The 23,267-nt window shown below is 39.5% G+C and overlaps 1 protein-coding gene across 7 annotated transcripts in view; it reads left to right on the forward strand.

Moving 5' to 3' along the window:
• LOC143040301 (uncharacterized) overlaps nt 1-23,267 on the forward strand; it is a 286,912-nt gene that overhangs the window by 247,897 nt on the left and 15,748 nt on the right. For 4 of the 7 annotated variants that reach the window (XM_076211175.1, XM_076211181.1, XM_076211176.1 and 1 more), the window contains 5 exons: nt 2,329-2,474; nt 7,725-7,924; nt 9,935-10,060; nt 11,217-11,276; nt 20,228-20,332. In XM_076211175.1, the coding sequence (XP_076067290.1) occupies nt 2,329-2,474; nt 7,725-7,924; nt 9,935-10,060; nt 11,217-11,276; nt 20,228-20,332 (637 nt within the window). The remainder of the gene's footprint in view (nt 1-2,328; nt 2,475-7,724; nt 7,925-9,934; nt 10,061-11,216; nt 11,277-20,227; nt 20,333-23,267) is intronic. The other 3 variants (XM_076211178.1, XM_076211179.1, XM_076211180.1) reach the window with 3 other exon arrangements.

Below are 23,267 nucleotides of genomic sequence, written 5' to 3' on the forward strand. Positions count from 1 at the left end.
AGTCTTGACCGCAAAGTAAAAGTTAAGTCCAGGAGTAGGCGTGAGTTCTTCCGTTCTTCGCTGCGAAGTAGGAGTTCTTGTTTACATGTGTGAAAGCGTGAGACAGACACGTGTTTAAAGTGCTGTATGAATGTGTGAACGGGGTATTTGGTTGTCGAACACGTTGGTTAAACCCCAAATACACCGTTCACACATCACTTGAAACACGTGTCTGTCGAACCGCGTTCGACGAGCCGTTTGACCGTGTAAAACCCCTCTTAGTCTGTGTAGATAAGGCTAGTCTTGTGTGAGAGAATATCCCGTGCCGGTTCAAAACCGGGATAGTTGTATAGGGAATGTATGCATTTGTCTAGTCCTGACCGCTAGATAAAAACAGACTCCAGGAGTAGGCGCCGTTTTTTAATTACCTGGTTAGAGAGGGAGAGGCAACAGCTTACAGAACCAGGATTGTTGTATATTTCGTACATATGTAAGTTCGTAACAACTGTGAGCTATATAGTAAGAAGAAATAACATATGACGAAATCTTTACATTTCTTTTTTTAAACAAAGGCGTTCAGAATCCAGATTTAATAACAATCGACTTCGAACAAGCAACCATAAATAGCATTAAAAAGATTTTTCCAAATGCATCAATACGGGATTGTTTCTTTCATTTTGGTCAACGTATAAGGCGAAATATCCAATCTTGTGGACTGCAACAATGGTACGTTGAACTCGGCAATGCCCATTTCATTAAGCAGTTACAAGTACTTGTTTTTGTCTCACCCGCAGATATGCGTGACTTATTTGAGCAATTAGCAAATTCCTTAGACTCGAAACTGATGAGTTACTGATTTTCTAGTATACATGGTTGGGAAAAGCCCAAAGAAGATGGCGAAGGAGATATTTTTTTATGTTAGTATCTGGTCTCTTCACACTCAAGTCAATGATGATTTGCCGAGAACTAACAGTTCTCTCGTAGGATGACATCAAACTTTTAAAAAGAGGTTCAATGTTACTCGTCTTACAACCGCCAAACTACTAATAGTTATTAGAAATGAACAGGCATCCACTGAAATTTTAATTGAGCAGGCATCTATAGGAATTGTAATATCATGGCCTAGCAAGAAATACGACACAATTAACAATAGAATAAAAACTATTTCCGAATCTTATTATAAAGAAGGACTCGCGTTTGTTCGAGCTTTAGCTCACAATTTTTAATGAATGTCTGACAGCTTTATTGTGTGCAATAAAAAATCTATTACAAAGTTGTTTTAACTGACAAATGCAAACATTTTTCATATGCTTCCATTGTAAATCAAAGAAATATTCTATGAAATTAATTTATTTCTTCATATATAATTATTTATATTTCATTCTGTCAAATGCAATAGATATTTTCCGGCTTCATGTTTGTTCGGCTCCAAGTCCGTTCAGTTTTGTGTCCTTCCGGCATCTTGGTTTCGGTTTTTGTCTTTCGGCAAAAGTGCATTCGATATCCCGTCCGAGCACGATATATATATATATATATATATATATATATATATATATATATATATATATATATATATATATATATATATATATATATATACACATATGTTGAGACATTGTGACAAGTTGAGAAAGGTGGAAAAATAGTCATGGGTCTTTTCGAGTTTATTCCTGACCGGTTTCGCTTTCCTCTGAAGAAGCTACAAGCGAAACCAGTCAGGAATAAACTCGGAGCGAGACCATTGACTCTCTTGTTTCCACCTTTTTCATATATATATACATGTGTATATATATATATATATATATATATATATATATATATATATACATCCATACGCACATATTAGTGTTATTCTTGCTAACATCAGCCTATTTCATTTAGCTAAAGAACTCTTAATATAATTCGACCATCTCTTTTGGTCCGGCGACGCATTATACTCGCATTGCCTATGATAAAACCAACATACGGAAGACATAGAAGACATAATACTAAACTAACCTCCACTCGGTTACTCAAAACAGCAACACAACATATCTTTCGTAACTTATCTATGTGCAGAACTGGTGTTCATGGTCAGTGTCCTGAGGGCGATAGGTCCTTTGCTTAAAGGAACAGGTGGAAAAGATCGATTGCTGTTGTTTCTTTTTTTGACAGGAATTTATTTTATTCAATTTAGGAATACCCTTGCTGCGAATAATGTTAAGAGATTAGATTAGTTCCGTCACGAACCTTACAAAGGATTACAAAGGAGGAGCATGCCGACAGGAGACCTTTTGGACCATATACATAACAATGATAAACAAATAAATAAATAAATAAATATCTAATTCCACCTTATCACAACCACAGTAGCCGCGGCTGGTCCGGAGCGAAGACCACTCCTACCACACCCGTGACAACGCCCACCCACGCCCCGAAGTCTCGTCTACCGACGGCCAAGACCCCAGTGTCTGGCCGCACCACGCCCAATACTACACCGCCCACGCCTACGCACTGTAAGTTTGCCTTCAGTTTGTCCCTCTGAGCTACGCCCACGTGTTGTAAGCATTCCCTCTACCACCCATCCACCCGCACCCACCAACTATACACGTTGCCTCCCACGCAGAGGAAATCTCTCTCTCTCTCTCTCTCTCTCTCTCTCTCTCTCTCTCTCTCTCTCTCTCTCTCTCTCTCTCTCTCTCGCCCCATTCTCCCATACAGTATCTGCCCCCCCCCCAACTCTGTCAACAGTTAGACGCGCCTGCAGATCAAAGTTTGTGTAGGCTTTTCAATTTGTATTGTCGTTTAAGGTTTGCGCGAAAAAAAATGAAAAATTGTATGCAAGTGATAAGGTACATACACACACGCAAATTAAGACAGGTATGAAAACTGAAGAGTAGTGAGAGGGCCTCCCGAGAGCTGCTCTCATCCTGCATACTACAGTTAGATAAATACAATTAGGTAAACATGTAAATACAATTATGTAAACCAGTGGACGTGGTTACGTATATAAGAAAGTACCTCGATCATTCAAAAACCCGCTCACCCCAAAGTAGATCTCACAATTATACATACATACATATACCAAGGCTTTTTCCCCCCTTACAAGGGAGGTAGCCAAAAAGGAAAAGCCATAAAATCATTCCCACCCATTCCATCCCTGAATACACTCCACACCCCTCCACCCTCCCTCTTATCTTAGCACCTCCTGGATGACGGGTCATCCCTGCACCTTGTCCACTGCCCTGGGTCAGAAGCAGTGTCGCAAGACACAGCACATCCACAGCAAGGCCGCTTCATTGAATCGGCGACCGCCCTCTCCTTCCCCCCATGCATAAAAGGAGAAGACGGGGAGAAATCCCTTTGGGCTGGGTCAAATTTTGCTCACACATACTACCTCACCCCCTATCCCCCTGCCCATTCCACCTCGTGCATCACAACATCATCCATATACAACCATTCTCCAATCACCCCTGTTTTCTGTCCTCTCCCGTCCTTCCTCAACAGACATTCCCCTCTTCCCCAAAGCCCCCTTCACCCAATCCATCCACCTCATCCTACGACGTCCCCTCATGTTCACTCCTTCCACATCTGCCTTCCATACCTCTTTTACTAGTCTTTCTTTGCTCATTCTTTCCATGTGTCCAAACCATCCTAATACTCTTTCATCAACCCTATCTCCCAACTCTCCCTCCACCCCTGTTCTCCTCCTCACCTCCTCATTTCTCACTCTTTCTAGCCTAGTAACCCCCATCATACTTCTCAGACACCTCATCTCAAACACATTCAAACTCCCTCTCTCTTCCTCTCTTATGTTCCATGTTTCTGCCCCATACAGTGCTGTTGGCACAATCACTCCTTCATACAGTCTCCTCTTAGCATCCACTCCCAAATGTCTATTCCTCATTACACTCTTCAATCCAAGGCATTTACTCGCTTCTCTCAATCTACATTCTACCTCCACCTTCACTCCACCTTTTCCTGCCACATCTGCACCCAAGTATCTAAAACTATCCACTTCCTCCAGTCGCTCTCCCTTAATGCTCACTTCCAGTCTACTGCCACTTTCACCCCTTGTACATCTCATCACTTTACTTTTACCCACATTCATCTTTAGCTTTCTTTTATCACATACTCTCCCAAACTCTGTCACCAACTTCCTCAATCCCTCCTCCGATCCTGCCACAAGTGCAGTGTCGTCCGCAAACAACAGCTGGTTCACCTCCCACTTTTCCCCATTTTCTTTAACCATCTCCAATCCCTGACCCACTACCCTTGCATTTACCTCTCGCACTACCCCATCCATGTATAAATTGAACAGCCAGGGCGACATAACGCATCCTTGACGAAGTCGCACCTTTACCTCGAACCACTCACTCTCTCCATTTCTAATCCTCACACAAGCTTTACTACTCTCATTAAAACTCTTGACAGCTCCTAGAAGCTTTCCTCCTATCCCATATATCTGCATAACCTCCCACAGTGCCTTTCTGTCTACCCTATTGTAAGCCTTTTCCAGATCCATAAACGGCCAAAAAACATCCTTCCCCTTTCCTATAGCTTTCTCACATGTTTGTCTTACCACAAAGATCTGATCTACACAACCTCTACCCGTCCTAAATCCACACTGTTCCTCACCAATTACTCCCTCTGTTCCTCTCCTAATCCTCTCAATTAAGATCCTCCCATAAGCCTTCCCAACTACATTTAACAAACTAATCCCTCTGAAACTACTACATTCACACTTGTCCCCTTTTCCCTTGAAAAGTGGAACTATACAGGCACTCCTCCAGTCCTCCGGCACTCTACCCTCTCCAGCAAACATTAAATAACCTCACCAGCCAGTCCTCCATCACTGTACATCCTTTTTTTTTAGACATGCTGCATGGCATCCATCCAGACCAGGTGCCTTACCTGCTTTCATCATCTTAACAACTGCCTTCACTTCATCCCTCCTTATTTCTCCTCCATTTTCCTCACTCATCACGGTCATTTTCTTAGCATTCCCCACTGCAACTATCTTTCCCTCCCTATCCTCCTTCACATTTAGCAACTCCCTAAAATATTCTGCCCATCTTCCCCTCACTGCCTTCTCTTCCATAATCATCTCTCCATCTGCACATTTTACCTTTTCTTCTCTACTTGATTCGCTTCCTCTTCCTCTCTTAATTTCTTTCCAAAACATCTTTTTATGACTTTCAAAATTTTCTGTCATACTCTTACCCCACTTCACATCTGCTCTCCTCTTTGCCTCCTTTACCTTTTGCTTTACTTCTCTTTTCTTTTCTTTGTACCTCGTCCTATTTTGTAACCAATCTGTGAAAACTCGCTTCTTCTCTTCTACAACCTTCTTTGTTTCCTCATCCCACCATTCACTACCCTTCCTTCTATTTCCTCCTGTCCTTCTTGTTCCACAGACCATCCTTGCACACTTTGTGACTCCCTCCTTGAACCATCCCCATTCCTCCTCCACACCTAGCTCTACTCTATCCTTCACTCCCTCCCACTCCTCCTTCAGCTTCTTCTTGTACTCCTCCTTTTCCTTTTCATTTAAAGAGTTCACTCTAAGCACCTCCCTACCTTTTGTCCCTTTCCTCTTTCTCCATCTATCCTCCACTCTCAACTTACCTTCCACCAAAAAAGGATCTGATATTCCCCCACCCTCTCCCCTTGGCACATGTACATCCTTAACTCTTCCTATCATAATCCTATTGACCACAACATAATCCATCAACGCTCTATCTACCACCCTTCCATCCACCACCCTCTCCCATGTGTACTTATGCTTGACTTTCTTCCGAAACACTGTTTTTGCTATCATCAACTCTCTTTCAAGACACATTTCCAACATCAACTCTCCACTATGATTCTTTCCTGGAACTCCACATTTCCCAACCACTCCATCAATTGGACCATTTCCTACCCTAGCATTAAGGTCTCCTAGTACTATTACATTGACATTTCTCCCTAATTTCTCTATGCACTCATTTAAATCTATCCAAAAGGCTTCCCTTTCTTCTACACTCTTCTCAATTCCAGGCCCATATGCACTTACAAAGACCCACATCTCCTTTCCCAGTTTCACCTTCATCCACATTATCCTTGAGGAAACCTCCTTCCACTCCACTACACGTTTACCTATCTCTTTACTTACTAGAATAGACACCCCTTCCCTTCCTCGCCCTCTCTTCACTCCTGATAACCTCCCACTTACACTCCCAAACTTACACTTACCCTTCCCTTTCAACTTAGTTTCACTCAAAGCCAACACATCCATCTTTCTTCTCACAAACATACTACCTATCTCTTCCCTTTTACTCTCATCTGTACCACATCCATGCACATTAAAAGACCCAAACCTTAGGGTGCTGGTTGGATTACTCCCAGACCCTCTTATGCCTTTACTTTTTCATTTAGGAATGTCCCCTGTGGGGCTACAAGGAGAAGGATGCCTAGTCCCAATCCCCGTCCCTTTCTTCACGCCTTTTACGACCCAAGTGGAAATACTTGGTGGCAGTATTCTTTTCTCCCACCACAGGGTATATGTATATATATATATATATATATATATATATATATATATATATATATATATATATATATATATATATATATATATATATATATTTATATATGCCTTTTGGTATAATGGAATTTATCCGGTACACCTCGGCATATGAGATAAACAATAAGTAAACAAAATAGTAGTTTTCCTGTTTGTTAAACCCCTTGTTCACAAAAACAATGAAACGCACAAACTTACTTATAAACAAGAACTGATTTACTTTTATGGTGTTCTGTTGACGCTCATATCTATTGCAATGTTATCTTGCAACCCCTACATACTAACGCTTTTAACCAATAAGTGTGACAGATTATATCATGTAGAGATAAAGTTTTTTCTAAAACAATTTTTTGTTCGTCAGATCTTTCTGAAATGCAAGGACGAGTAGGCTACTTCTTGAGTATAGAATAGTGATCTCAGTGGGCAACACGATTTTCCCCCAAACCCTTCCCGTGCTATATATGCCAAAATAAATTAACCACAATTTATCTTATCATCAAGAGTACATTAGTTTAAAATACAAGAGGTTGTTGGTAATTTGTTTTGCTGTCTTTGGTTAAAAACATGTGAGAGAGCAGGGTTACTGTAATTCATGGGGTTAAGAAAAACTTATTAACATGTATACTATGCCATAACTGCCGACACTTGTCATTTTCAAGTAAGTTATCTAACAATACTGCACGGTAGTGTAAAAGCAATGACAACGGCAAAGGGTTCAGTGGAAGTAGATATATACGGACATTACAAAGTGTTCATAAAATTGTTCGTCTTGCATCAGAATCTCACTCCAAACCTGAGAGAGTTTTGTTAACCAATGCAAGATTCCCATCACCTTTTTAAACACTCATTTGATTAAAAATTCTATCTACATAACAAAGGCTTCTTCCCCCTTATAAGGAAGGTAGCCAAGTTAAAGACACACCTACTCCCCACTCCAATCCACAACTGTTTCTCTATGGTGGATGGGAGTGGATGCGTGCCCTTGGTATATAGAAATTTTAACCACGACAATGTTTAAAAAGGAGGTAGTTTCATTATCTTCAATAAGCACAATTTCTTTTCAACCTATTCACATGAATTACTATGAATGTTAAATAGGCTGACAGTGGCTCCTCTTTCCAAACGTTCATGCCACAATTTAAGGTTATATATTCTATGTCCCCCCTCATTTCAAACCCATTTTGACTTCTTATTCACACAGGTCGGCGATACCTGGCATCTCTCCACAAGACACCAACCCACACCTGTACTCCAAAGGACTCCTCCCGTCCCAGCTCCCGCCCCAGCTCCAGACCTCCTTCACGGTCTCCTTCAGTATGCTCGCGCCTCCAGGACTGTTTTGGCTCTTCAGACATGGTTGATTCTCCCAACAAAGGTCCACGAAGCGAACTTGATAATAAGGTACATTGGTAGCATTTTCATGACCATGGGGTCAACAGTCCTAAAACATTTGTTAATGTCACAAGAGGGATCCCTTGAAGGATAAGACAGAATTACATAAGTAACTGGTTTCATAAGATTCTGAGGGGAAAGGCAGTTGGAAGCACTCAATGAATTGAATAGGGTGTGTCCTGGTACCCAGTGAACAACTGACAGTTGTCCATTGAAGAGGGGAGCCTGGACTGAATTGGAAGATTCATTATTTCAAACCAATTGTGTTATCCCTTTCATTCTTGAGCATTTTCTCAGCAGAATAGACTAATTTGTTAATAAAAATATGATTGGTGATATTAATACTTAACCTATATAGTTTGTCATTAACCACAATGAAGTTGATAAAGTAACTATCTAGCTGTTCAATCTTTACATGGATGGGGTGGTGCGAGAGGTAAATGCAAGGGTGGTGGGTCAGGGGTTGGAGATGATTAAAGAAAATGAAGAAAAGTGGGAGGTGAGCCAGTTGTTGTTTGCTGACAACACTGCGCTTGTAGCAGGATCAGAGGAGGGATTGAGGAAGTTAGTGACAGAGTTTGAGAAGGTGTGTGAAAGAAGGAAACTGAAGATAAATGTGGGCAAAAGTAAGGTGATGAGATGTACAATAGGAGAGAGTGACAGCAGGTCGAAAGTGAGCATTAAAGGTGAAAGACTGGAGGAAGTGGATAGTTTTAGATACTTGGGTGCGAATGTGGCAGGAAAGGGAGGAGTGGGGGTGGAGGTAGAATGTAGATTGGGAGAAGCAAGTAAATGCCTTGGTGGATTAAAAAGTGTAATAAGAAATATACATCTGGGAATGGATGCTAAGAGGAGGTTATATGAAGGAGTGATTGTGCCAACAGCACTATATGGGGCAGAAACATGGAGCATGAGAGAGGAAGAGAGAAGGAGTTTGAATGTGTTTGAGATTAAATGTCTGAGAATTATGATAGGGGTTACTAGGCTAGATAGAGTGAGAAATGAGGAAGTGAGGAGGAGAAGAGGGGTGGAAAGGGAGCTGAGAGATAGGGTTGATGAAAGAGTATTAGGATGGTTTGGACACATGGAAAGAATGAGCAAAGAAAGACTAGTAAAAGAAGTGTGGAAAGCAGAGGTGGAAGGAATGATTATGAGGGGGTGAAAGGGGCATTACAAAAGAGAAGAATGTCTGTGAAGGAAGAACGGGAGAGGACAGAAGATAGGGGTGAATGGAGAGGGGTTGTGTATAGATGATGCTGTGATGCATGAGGGGGAGTGGGTGGGGGATGGGGGTGAGGAAGTATGTATAAATAAAAAATTGACGCAGCCCGAAGGGATTTCTCCCCGTAATCTCCTTTCCTCCATGAGGGGACGGAGAGGAGGGGTCACCGAATTTATGAAACGGCCTTGCTGTGGATGTTCTGTGTCTTGCGACACTGCTTCTGACCCAGGGCAGTGGACAGGATGCAGGGATGACCCGTCATCCAGGAGGTGTCAAGATGGGAGGGAGGGAGGAGGGTGGACGGGAGTGGAATATGTGGGAGATGGAAAGGGTGGGAGTGGTTTCTATGCCTTTTTCTTTTTGGCTACCCCCCGTGTAGGGGAAAAAAGCCTTTGGTATATGTATGTATGTAACTATCTATCATGTATAGATTAAAGGAATCATACTGCGAAATAACCTTGGAGTCAAGTCTCACACTGGATAGGTTGCACAAAGGATGGAGGGGGTGGAAGGTTGGCGCTCTCATATACATGGTAGTCAAACTACTATACTTTCTATGCAGCAGCAAAGATACAGTTGCTTCCACTTCTAAGTACCACAGTGGTTAATGTCTTTTAGGGATGCATATGAATGTAAGCTGCAGATTTACAACTTGAAAGGTTTCATTATGAATCAATCTACTTATCTATATTGTAGTTAACATAAAACATGCCTACTTGTGTTTCATATAAACAACAGCCCTTTTAACATTTCCCAATTGTATATCAGCTATATATATCTCATGTAAACTGTTGCAGGTGCTAGACATTGCCAAGCAAACACGAGGAATGTGTGGCTGCCATGACTCCAGCTGCACCAAGAATCACGTCAAGAGAGTGGCCGATGGCAAGTACGACATTGGTGGAAAGAATATATTTGTCAGGGTACGTTATGAAGGAATCAAAGTTCTATGTGCCTGAGTTTTGTCATCTCTGTATTTTTCGTAGTTTGTTTTTAAGAGAAATCTCCAGTTCTTCTGTGTTTCCTTAGTTTTGCCTTTGATGTGTATTTACTTATTTAGTTTCATACATCATTCATTTTTAGTTGTTAAAGATCATACTTTTCGATAATGTAATTTTTTCACTGTCATGCACATCCCTTAAGCACATATTTACCCCTTGACTGTCTACAGATAATTCTACTCTGGTTAGGAGACGTCCATATGAAGGGATGATTTCTTTTTTATAATGAGTCACATTCTTCTGTCCTCATATTTTATGAGGTTTGTTGTCACAACCTTTGACTTTTTCTTATGTTGCATATTCCTAGACAATTACATATTTTTCACATTATCTGGTACAAAAGTTTACATTTTTCCTGCAATTCGTCATCTCTCCATATTCCTTATTTGTTCATGCTATACGTCCATTTCCAGACTCAGTCCTCGTATTACCTTTATTGCTGTGCTAAGCAGATTTCTACCTGATTTACTGTTGCACTAACTGGGTAATCTATGTTTATTTCCTAAGACAACCAAGTAGATTTTTTTTATCTACTTTTTCTTTTTTATTTATTCACTTATTTGTTTAATTCATTCATCAATCTAGTTTTGCTTGAATATGTGATAAGTAGATTTGATAGCAATTGTCCCTTCATGTAGACAATCTTGTTTTGCATTTTCTAAGTGCCTGTGATGTGAATTTATCTCATGTCTTCTGTTGTACTTTGTGCAAGTGAAATTATATGTAGTATGCATTAAATTTTGTACTTCAGTTGCATATTTTATTATAACTTAACAGAGTGCCTCGTTATATGAACTCAGTAATGTAGTAAATGCTAATTATTTTACCTCCTTCTTGCATGAGTTGTCCATGTATTTGCATTAACTGTAAAGAAAAAGAATGTATGGACAAAAATGATTAATTCTGCATGGTAGTCCTTTGCATTTATCAATTTCCTGTTGCATCTATAACCTCTTAGCCTTTTGTGTTTTTCATTTGCTCCTTTAAGAGGCCCAGTCACAGGAGGTACTCAGGAGTAACCCATGTTGTCTTTTTATATTACTTAAGAGTATAGCATTCTTTCTCTGCATTTTGACAGCATCATACCCCAAGAGCTGCTGTTCCTCGGCCGGATAATTCTCTCCTAGATGAACTGAATGTAAATAATATTTCTTGTGTCGCTGTTAAGGGATTGCTTCTCCAGATAGAGCTTTGCTTCAGATGGTGCTTAAAACAGCTGATAGGACTGCTCTGGTTATTCAAGGGATACATTTATACCATAAAACATAGAAGGATAAGAAAGGCATTTTGAATTTTTCTTGGTTAATGAGACCCAAAACAACTTGTCAATTAGTTTACCATACTTTTTGACATATGGTCATGTTTACCATCATATATCAAATTATAAGAGTTCCTTCTTCTATGAAGACTGAATTCTAAATGCTTTTTCTAAAACCTACAAGGTTTTTTTCAAAATGGTGTAAGTATATATAACTCATACTATTAATATAAATTTTTATTGCACTATTTAACATGAATATAAATTTCTGAAATATGTATAGTATAAATGTTCATATATACATACACACACACATATACATATATATATACATATATATATATGTATTTATATATATATATATATATATACATACATATGTATATATATATATCTACATGTATATATGTATATATATATATATACGTATATATATATATATATATATATATATATATATATATATATATATATATATATATATATATATATATATATGTATGTATGTATGTATGTATATATGTATGTATATGTGTTTCCACTCTTTCCAATGAGTTTCATTCACTCCATCACTTTACCTCATATTCCATCCCCCATATTTAACTTTCACATTAGCCCTGTGTGATGTCCATATATATATATATATTATATATATATATATATATATATATATATATATATATATATATATATATATATATATATATATATAAAAGAGCTTTTCCCCCTTATAAGGGAGGTACCCAAGTCAATGCCACAATTCTACTCCTACTCATTCAACTCCCTTCCACCACTCTTTTCCTCCTCTCATCTTGGCTCCTCATGTATCACAAGTTATCCCTCTATCCCGCCCACTGCCTGAGTCAGAAGCAATGCACAAGACACAGTACATCTGCAGCAAGCCTGCTTCACTTTATCAGCAACCCCCCCCTCCATCCCCTAATGTAGTAACACTGAAGACAGGGAGAAATCCCTTTGGGCTGCATCAAAATATTATTCACACATAAGCACCCCCTACCCCCCATCCCCTGCCCCTCCCTTTGTTGCATAACAGTATCATCTATACAAAGTTACTCTCCACTGATCCCTATCTCCTGCCTTCTCCCTTCCTTCCTCAAAAAACACCCCCCTCTTGCTCAATACCCCATTTATCCCATCCATCCATCTCATCCTTGGTCTACCCCACAAGTTCATTTCTTCCACTGCTGCCTTCCACACCTCTTTTACTAATCTTTCTTCATTCATTCTTTACATGTGTCCAAACCATCCCAATACTCTTACATCATCCCTATCTGCCATCTCCTTTTCCACTCCTGCTCTCCTCCTCACCTCCTCATTTCTCACCCTATCCAACCTAGTAACCCCTACCATACTTCTCAGACTTTCATCTCAAACACATTTTAATTTTTCCTCTCTACACCTCTCTTAAATTCCAAGTGTCTGCCCTATACAATGCCATTGGCACAGTCACCCTTTCATAAAATCTGCTCTTTGTAATCATTCCCAGATGCCTATTTCTCATAAAACTAATCCCCTGAGGCAGTTACTTGCTTCTCTCAAGCAACAATTTACCTCCACTTCACTCCTCCCTTTCCTACCACATGCAATACCATATACCTAAGGCTGTCCACTTCCTCCAGCCTCTCTCCTTTTAGACTTGCTTCCAATTCACTGTCATCATCTACCCTTATACATCTCATCACTTGGCTTTTACACACATTACCTTAAATTTTCTCCTATCGCATACCTTCCCAAACTCTGCCACTAACTCCAATAATCACCCCTCAGAACCTTCCACAAATGCAGTGTCGTCAGCAAACAACAACTGGCTTATCTCCATTTTCTTTAAACATCTCCAGTCCCCTGCCTATCACCCTTGCTGTTATCTCCCACACCACCCCATCCATGTACACATTGAATAGCCATGTCAACATGACACATCCCTCATGCAGTCCCACCTTTACCTCAAACCACTCACTCTCTTTATTTCCCATTCACAGTCTCTACTACTATCGTAAAAATACTTGGCTGACCTTAAAAGTTTCCCCCAATCCCATATATCTGCAAAAACTTCCACAGTGCCTTCCTGTCTACGCTATCAAAAGCCTTTTCCAAATCCAAAGGCCCAAAAAACATCCTTACCTTTTCCTAAAGCTTTCTTACATATGTGTGTGTGTATACTCTTATAAAGGGGAAGAAAGCTATTGGAATATATAGAAGGGTTTTAATTGAGAGGATTAGGAAAGGGACAGAGGGTGAAGAACAGAGTGGGTTTAGGAAAAGTAGGGGATGCATGGATCAAATTTTTGAGGTAAGCTTGTGAGAAAGCTTTAGCAAAGGATAAGAATGTTTTGGGCTTTTATAGATCTGGAAAAGGATTATGACAGGGTGGATGGGAAGGTGCTGTGGGAGGTTTTGCAGATATGTGGGATTGAAGGAAAGGTGTTATGGACAGTCAAGAGCACTAGAGCCTGTGTTAGGATTAGAAATGGAGAGAGCAAGTGGTTTGAAGTAAAGGTAAGAATTGCCAGGGATGTGTCATGTCACAATAGTTGTTCAATATGTACATGAATGGGGTGGTGCAGAAGGTAAATGTGAGGGTAATGGGCAGGGGATTGGAGATGGTTAAAGAAAAATGAGAAAAAAGGGAGGTAAGCCAGTTGGTGACAAAATATGGGAAGGTGTGTGAGAGGAGAAAGTTGAAGGTAAATGTGGGTAAAAGTGAGGTGATTAGATGTACAAGGGGAGAGGATGGCAGCAATTTGGAAATGAGTATTAAAGGAAAAAGGCTGTAGGAAGTGGATAGCTTTAGATACTTCAGGTTGCATATAGCAGGAAAGGGAGGAGTGGAGGCAGATTATAGATTGAGAGAAACAAGTAAGTGCCTTGGGGGATTAAAAAGTGTAATGAGAAATAGACATTTGGAAATGGATGCTAAGAGGAGATTTTATGAAGGGGTGGATGTGCTGAATACACTATGGTGCAGATACAATGAACAGAGAGGAAGAGTTTCAATGTGTTTGAAATGAAATGTCTCAGAAGTATGGTAGGACTTACAAGGTTGGATAGAGTAAGAAATGAGGTGAGGAGGAGAGTGGGGGTGGAAAAGAAGATGGGTGATAGGATTGATGAAAGAATATTGGTATGGTTTGGACTTGTGGAAAAAACGAGTGAAGAAAGATCAGTAAATGAAGTGTGGAAGGCAGAGGTGGATGAAGTGAACAAAAGGAAATTGAAAATTAATATCCATGTGAACAAATTGCTTAAACTTGGCAAAGGAAACATGGACTGGGAGTGAATCATTTATTCCTGACGTTTAGTCTACTGACTTTTTCAAAGGAATGAGCATACTGGATCATGCAGGGTTTATATATATACACTTGGTAGCTCATGAAGGTATGTGAGCATGGCACGCTGTGCTCTGGCCTGCTGAGATGCCTGAGACAGCTGATCGTGAAGTGCTATGCCTGCTGAGGTTTTTGCCCAGGTGAAACTGCCAGCCTTACTATTGATGTTGGGACTGGTAGTGATATATACAGCTTCTATGGATCAGGGAGCATTAGACTTACCAACGCCATGGTGGTGCATGTGAACGAATCTGGACACCTCCCACAATGGAACCAGGCCAAGGTATTACACAAAGGTATAGATAAGAAAACCAGGAAATCCATAGAAGCTGGATATATCATTATCCACCATCCCAACATCAATAGTAAGGCTGGCAGCTTCACCTGGGCAAAAAACTCGGTGGGCAGAGTCCTTCATGATCAGCTGTCTCAGGCATCTCAGCAGGCCAATCAGAGCACAGCGCACCATGCTTGCATACCTCCATGAGCTACCATGCATATGTATAAACTCTGCATGATCCAGTATGCTCATTCCTTTGTAAAAGTCAGTGGACAAAATGTCAAGAATAAATGCTTCACTCTCAGTTCATGAGGGAAAGACCAAGGATGAGATGGATGGATGGGATAAAAGGGGCATTGAGCAGGAGGAAGATGCCCATTGATGAAGGACATGAGAAGACAGAAGCTAGGGGTGCGTGGAGAATGGCTGTGTATGGATAATACTGTGATGCATGGGTGGGAGATAGGGGGGATTAGGGAGTGGTTATATGTGAATGATATTTTGATCAAATCATATGAGAGGTACAAAGAAAAGAGAAAAGAAGTAAAGCATAATATAAAAGAGGCAAAGAGGACAGCAGATGTGAAGTGGGGTAAGAGTATGACAGAAAATTTTGAAAGTCATAAAAAGATGTTTTGGAAAGAAATTATGAGAGGAAGAGGAGACGAATCAAGTAGAGAAGAAAAGGTAAAAGGTGCAGATGGAGAGATGATAATGGAAGAGAAGGCAGTAAGAGGAAGATGGGCAGAGTATTTTAGGGAGTTGCTAAATGTGATGGAGGATAGGGAGGGAAAAGTAGTTGCAGTGGGATAATGACCATGATGAATGAGGAAAATGGAGAAGAAATAAGGAAGGATGAAGTGAAGGCAGTTGTTAAGATGATGAGAGCAGGTAAGCCACCTGGTCTGGATGGATGTCATGCAGAATGTCTGAAAAAAGGAGGTACAGTGATGATAGACTGGCTGGTGAGGTTATTTAATGTTTGTTTAAGAGAGGGTAAAGTGCCAGAGGACTGGAGGAGTGCCTGCATAGTTCCACTTTACTAGGGAAAAAGGACAAGTGTGAGTGTAGTAGATTCAGAGGGATTAGCTTATTAAGTGTAGTTGGGAAGGCTTATGGGAGTGTCTTGATTGAGAGGATTAGGAGAGGAACAGAGGGAGTAATTCGTGAGGAACAGTGTGGGATTAGGACAGGTAGGGGTTGTGTAGATCAGATTTTTGTGATAAGACAGATATGCGAGAAAGCTATAGGAAAAGGTAAGGATGTTTTTTGGGCTTTTATGGATTTGGAAAAGGCTTATGATGGGTAGACAGGAAGGCATTGTGGGAGGTATTGCAGATATACGGGATAGGAGGAAAGCTTTTAGGAGCTGTCAAGAGTTTTTACGAGAGTAGTAGAGTGTGTGTCAGGATTAGAAAGGAGAGAGTGAGTGGTTTGAGGTAAAGGTGGGGCTTTGTCAGGGATGTGTTATGTCACCCTGGCTGTTCAATTTATACATGGATGGGGTGGTGCGAGAGCTAAATGCAAGGGTGGTGGGTTAGGGATTGGAGATGGTAAAAGAAAATGAAGAAAAGTGGGAAATAAGCCAGTTGTTGTTTGTGGATGACACTGTGCTTGTAGCAGGATCAGAGGAGGGATTGAGAAAGTTAGTGACAGAGTTTGGAAAAGTGTGTGAAAGAAGGAAGTTGAAGATAAATGTGGGTAAAAGTAAGGTGATGAGATGTACAAGGGGTGAAAGTGGCAGCAGACTGGAAGTGAGTATTAAGGGAGAGCGACTGGAGGAAGTGGATAGTTTTAGATACTTGGGTGCGAATGTGGCAGGAAAGGGAGGAGTGGAGGTGGAGGTAGAATGTAAATTGAGAGAAGCAAGTAAATGCCTTGGTGGATTAAAAAGTGTAATGAAAAATAGACATTTGGGAATGGATGCTAAGAGGAGATTGTATGAAGGAGTGATTGTACCAACAGCACTGTATGGGGCAGAAACATGGAACATAAGAGAGGAAGAGAGAAGGAGTTTGAATGTGTTTAAGATAAGGTGTCTGAGAAGTATAATAGGGGTTACTAGGTTGGATAGAGTGAGAAATGAGGAGATGAGGAGAACTGGGGTGAAAAAGGAGTTGGGAGATAGGGTGGACAAAAAAGTATTGGGATAGTCTGGACACATAGAAAGAATGAGCAAAGAAAGACTAGTGAAAGAGATGTGGAAGGCAGAAGTGGAAGGAGTGAACATGAGGGGGCAACCTAGGATGAGATGGATGGAGAAGAGGGGAATGTCTGTTGAGGAAGGACAGGAGAGGAGAGTAGATGGGTGAATGAAGAATGGTTGTATATGGACAATGTTGTGATGTATGAGGTGGAATGGATGGGGGATGGGGGGTGAGGGAGTATGTGTTAGAAAAATTTGATGCAGCCAGAGGTGATTTCTCCCCGTCTTCTCCTTTTCTGCACGAGGGGATGGAGAGGGGGGATCACCAATTTAATGAAGCAGCCTTGCTGTAGATGTGCTGTGTCTTGCGACATTGCTTCTGACCCAGGGCAGTGGACAAGGTGCAGGGATGACCTGTCATCCAGGAGGTGCCAAGATAAGTGGGAGGGAAGAGGGTGGAGGGGAGTGGAGTGTGATAGGGATGGAATGGGTGGGAGTGGATTTTATGCCTTTGTTTTTTGGCTACCTCCCTTACAAGGGGGAAAAAAGCCTTTGGTATATGTATGAATGTATGTATGTATGTATGATAGTCTTTTTTTACTTTTTCCAAATTCCATTATACTACATTTCTTAATGTTAAAGACCACTTCCCACTTCCGACTCCATTCCCAGACCTTATTCAGACCTCTCTATAGCAATTTACAATCTTTTTCCATACTTACTTTCTTTAGTAGTTTTGCATCATCTCCAAAGTTTATGTAACATTCCACACTTTGTGTTTGATTGAGTATATGTGTTTTGTATGTAGTCATACTTTAAAAGTATCAAATTGATGCTCTTTTATGTTTGGATGTCAAAGATATGAATTTCAATTTCTGTTTCTCCATCCTAATAAACAAACAATCTTCCAAATCGGTCTTACTTATATATTACTATTTCCCAGAGACTTTATAATATAGTAACTTTAGTGCACATTAGAATATATTCACCCATAGTAACATAACATCACATTAGCCAAAGCAACAAGTATTAATGGCTCAGTTTACACTTAGCTGTGCAATTATTATAGACTATACTAGTTACAACTTGCATGGGAAAATAATCCTACTAATACTAAATACATACCCAGTGTCTGCAGAGCTAGGGCAAAATAATCATGTGTGTATTATAATTGCTAACTTAATACTAAAACATTAAAGTTTCTGTTGTTCAGTGAAATTCCCATTTACCTACATGAAATAATGCCTATCTTAACAAAAATGCATGTAAACATACAATGTCAGCTGTGGTCTTAGATATGCTTTACTAATATCTTCACTTGTGAAATGATTCTGGAAGTTTACTCTGCACACAAGTTTTGATATATGCAAAAATATATTAAGTCAATGAGAATCATATTACACTATGAAACTGATACTTAACGCAAATTAAAATTTCCATTTTTAGAGGAAGGGAATTGTGTTAAAAAAATGAGGGAAACAAGAGTGGCAGATGGAAATGGAATAGGTGGCAGTGGGTGCATGCCTTTGACTTGATGAAGATACAAAGACAAATAAAATGAAAATACTGTACTTATTTACTCCAAATTGGAATGAAGAAAAGGAAATGAAAACTAAATTATAATAGTAAATCTAACACTGATATCTCCACTTTTATCTGTATTTCTATCATAACGTCCAGGTGATATTCTCTACAGATTATATTCAACCTAATCCTAGATCCCCCCCCCCCCCCAATGAGGGAACCAACTCTGGACAAATCAAGATTGATAGACTGAGATAATTTTAATATGTCTAACTCTTCAGCTGAATATCGTCCAGCATTTACCAAAATAAGGTTCACGTACTTTGTCCCTGTAGTGAAGAGGCTAAAAGTCAGCATCTTAAAAGGCTTTTTTCTCCAACTCTTCTCCCAGCTAATATTGTCAGAACTTTTATTACATACTACACAATCCTTTCTTCTCTCCTCCAGTTATCACAAAGAACATCTGTTGATGAAGTCCAACCCAACAATGTATGTGATTTAGGACAAACCAAATAGGCCTGGACAGTTACTTTAGTGATTCCTTATCTTAAACCTAATAAAGGATACATCCTCCAAATTACCACCCTATCATGCTATCACATATATATATATATATATATATATATATATATATATATGTATATTGTCACTTGGTAAATGTTAGATATTCCTATGAATCTAAACATCTCTTAACATGCTAGAGTATAATATCTACCAAAGCATAGGACAGTAGTTCCTCTGATGAGATTAGAAATCTGTAAAAAGCACTTGCCAATAACCTGTTAGTCATCATTAAATTCATTGAAACCTTGTGATACCATATGGAAGTACTGTAGTTTCATATTCTTTTGCTTAATTGCAGTTTGCCTTAAATTTCCTTTAAAGATAATCCTTTCAATTCCAGTTTATAAATTTGATTGCAATTTTACTAATTCATTTTGTCTAATGACTTCACATAACAGTTTTGCTTTATGATACAGATATACTTTTCACCATAATTCCCATCTGGGTTTAGGAATTTGTTATATAACTTGATTTAACAACTGAGAATAAAAGAGCCATGGAAATCAACTACATGTTTGTGTGTAGGCTACATATATATTCACCTAATTATTTGTTCTGTGTTAAATCTATATCGCAAATCCACTTCCATTAAAAACTGAACTGTAATTTCTCTTGAAATCTACAATATGTAAATGTAGGCCACCTTTTGAATAGCATTATGACCAACCACCCTTTTGTACACTACAAACTATGTATAAATCAGTTTTGAGCAATTGGGTTCCCTCTACCATACCCGCACAATAGGAATATTTGCTTGGCACCCTAACCAATATGGTATTTTGTAAAATATAGAAACTGTTTGAGAAGTATCCCAATAAAAGCAATGTAGGAACACTGACATATGTTTACAATTGCATTGATATTAACATGTTTTGGCATATCTTACACCACAGATACAATATGTAACAAAAATAATGTGTAAAAGTTCATATTATGATAAGGAGATATTTATTTCATATATTTGTTTCAGCTTTTGAAAGGAAAACACGTAATGGTGAGAGTGGGAGGCGGATGGGATACCTTGGAACATTACCTTCTGAGGCATGATCCTACACAGGTAACAGAAAACAAAAAGGTGATGTGTCTAATTGTGTTTTTCTTTGCCTGCATAAAATCTCATCTCTAAAGGAGATGTATAGCCTAGCTGGCCTTCCTACTCTTGCCTATTGGAAAAGAAATCTCGTAGATAAGGATCATCTACGCCTGCTGATTCTGCTGGACTTCTATCTTCTTTGGCATGTTTTACTACATTGAAATCGGTAGTAGGTCATTGTTTATACTGTTGACTTCTCTACTTTTGTTCTCACAAGGAATATTCTTTGTAAGTTGTATATGGAAAGACACAGAAAGAATGTAGCCTTCTCTGATATCTCCCCTTTAATATGTAAAGTCATAATTTTATTGAACATTGCTATTATTCATAGTTGAGGTTTGCTTTGTTAAAAGGCACTTTATCATAAAACATATGATCTGGGTTAAATGGAATATTTTAATAAATTTATATTGAAGCCATGGCAGCTTAACAAAAGTAGACTTTGGAAAAGCTTATTTGGTATTCATAAATCTCTACAGCTCAAATATTTCTAAAATCAGGAAGATTAGGCGCTAAGAAAATGAGAGTGATGAATGAGGAAAATGGAGGAGAAATATGAAAAGGTGAGGTGAAAGCAGGTAAGGCACCTCGGTTAGATGGGCGTCATGCAAAGTCTTTAAAGAAGGGAGGTACAGTGATTGACTGGCTGGTGAGGTTGTTTAATGTTTGTCTAAAAGAGTGTCACAAAACTGGAGGAGTGCCTGTATAGTTCTGCTTTACAAGGGAAAAGGGGACAAGTATGATTTTAGTAGTCTCAGAGTGATCAGGTTGTTTAGTGTAGTTGGGAAGGCTTATTGGAGGGTTTTGATTGAGAGGATTAGGAGAGGAATAGAGGGAGTAATTGGCAAGGAACAGTGTGGGTTTAGGACAGGTAGGGGTTCCATCCATCAGATTTTTGTGGAGAGGCCGATATGTGAGAAAGCTTTAGGAAAAAGTAAGGATTTTTTTAGGCCTTTATGGATTTAGAAAAGGCTTATCACAGGGTAGACAGTAAGACACTGTGGGAGGTATTGCAGATAAATGGGATAGGAGGAATGTTTTTAAGAAATGTCAAGAGTTTTTATGAGAGTAATAAAGCCAGTGTTAGAATTAAAAATGAAGAGAACGAGTGATTTGAGGTCAAGGTGGGACTTTGCCAAGGATGTTTTATATCCCCATAGTTGTTCAACATATACATGGATGGGATGGTGTGAGAGGTAAATGCACACCTGGGGATTAGAGATGATTATAAAGAAAATGGAGATAATGGGAGATATACCAGTTATTGTTTGCTAATGACACTGCACTTGTAGTAGGATCAGAGGAGGGATTAAGGAAGTTAGCGATGGTTTTTGGGAAGGTGTGTGAAAGAGGGAAGTTGATGATAAATGTGGGTGAAAGTAAGGTGATGAGGTGTACAAGGGGAGAGGATGGCAGCAAATTGGAAGTGAGTATTAAGGGAAAGAGACTGGAGGAAGTGGATAGCTGTAGATACTTGGGGGTGAGTGTGATGGGAAAGGGAGGAGAGGAGGTGGAGATAGAATGTAGATTGAGAGAAGCAATTAAATGCTTTGGGGAACTAAAAATTGTAATGAGAAATAGATATTTGGGAATGGATACTAAGAGGAGATTGTATTAAGGAGTGATTGTGCCAACAGCACTGTATGGGGCAGAAACATGGAACATAAGGGAAGAAGGGAGAAAGAGTTTAAATGTGTTTGAGATGAAATGTCTGAGAAGTATGGTAGGGGTTACTAGGCAGGGTAGAGTAAGAAATGAGGAGAGCAGGGGTGGAAAAGAAGTTGGGAGATAGGGATTGTTTGGACACATGGAGAGAATGAGTGAAGAAAAATATGTAAATGAGGTGTGGAAGGCAGAAGTGGAGGAAGTGAACATGAAGGTGTAACCAAAGATGAGATGGATGGATGGGGTAAAAGGGACATTGGGAAAGAGGGGAATGTCTGTTGAGGAAGGAAGGGAGAAGACAGAAGATAGGGGTGAGTGGAGAGTGGTTGTGTATGGATGATGTGATGCATGAAAGGGAGTGGGTGGGGGATGGGGGAGGTCAGGGAAGGATATTTTGAGGCAGTCCAAAGGAATTTCTCCCTTGCTGCATTGCTTCTGACCCAGGGCAGTGGGTGAGATGCAGGGATGACCTGTCATCCATGAGGACCCAAGAAAAGAGGAAGGGAGGGTGGTGAATGGGAGTGAGAGAATGTGGGGATGAAATGGATGAAAGTGGAATAATGCCTTTTAACTTTGGCTAACTCCCTTGTAAGGGGGAAAAAGCCCTAGGTATGAATATCAATAATGTTGCATAATAAGAGTACAAATATTAGGAACTCATTTGCATTCATTAATATGTACATTTTTCCTAAGAACAATTTCAAATACAGTGATATATGGTCTGTCTACATTTCCCAGGCCATACATGAGAATTTTTTCTTCAAGTTTTCTATATTTCAAGTAAATGAATCATAAATGGTGAATAAGATTTTGTAATTTGTCATGGTAATTGTCTATAATTCAAGCTTTCATGTCCTATGGCAAAATGTGTGGCAAAATATCACTTCAAAACAAGTTTATTATTTGCATGTTCCCATGCAAATAATGTTTAAATGTAAAGTAATCTATTGTGTTCAAATGCCAAGTCTTGAAAAAAAAACACATTTGTGTGGTTAAAAAATGTACACAAGGTGGGGATGAAATGGGTGGGGGTGGAAATAAGCCTTTTGACTTTGGTTATTTCCCTTGTAAAGGGGTAAAAACCCTTGGTATTTGTATATATATATATTATATATATTGTCAGTGTATTTGGGCAGGAGTTTTTCTCTAATGCATGTTTCATTAAAAGTGATGGCTAGTTGTGCATTAATAATTTTCTTAAAGGTATTTTCCATATACCTTATTAAGGATTTGTTTTCCTTAGGAAGGAAAT

Source organism: Oratosquilla oratoria, chromosome 28 (genome assembly GCF_046742065.1).
Source record: "Oratosquilla oratoria isolate Oo_2021 chromosome 28, ASM4674206v1, whole genome shotgun sequence".
Lineage (NCBI taxonomy): Eukaryota > Metazoa > Arthropoda > Malacostraca > Stomatopoda > Squillidae > Oratosquilla > Oratosquilla oratoria.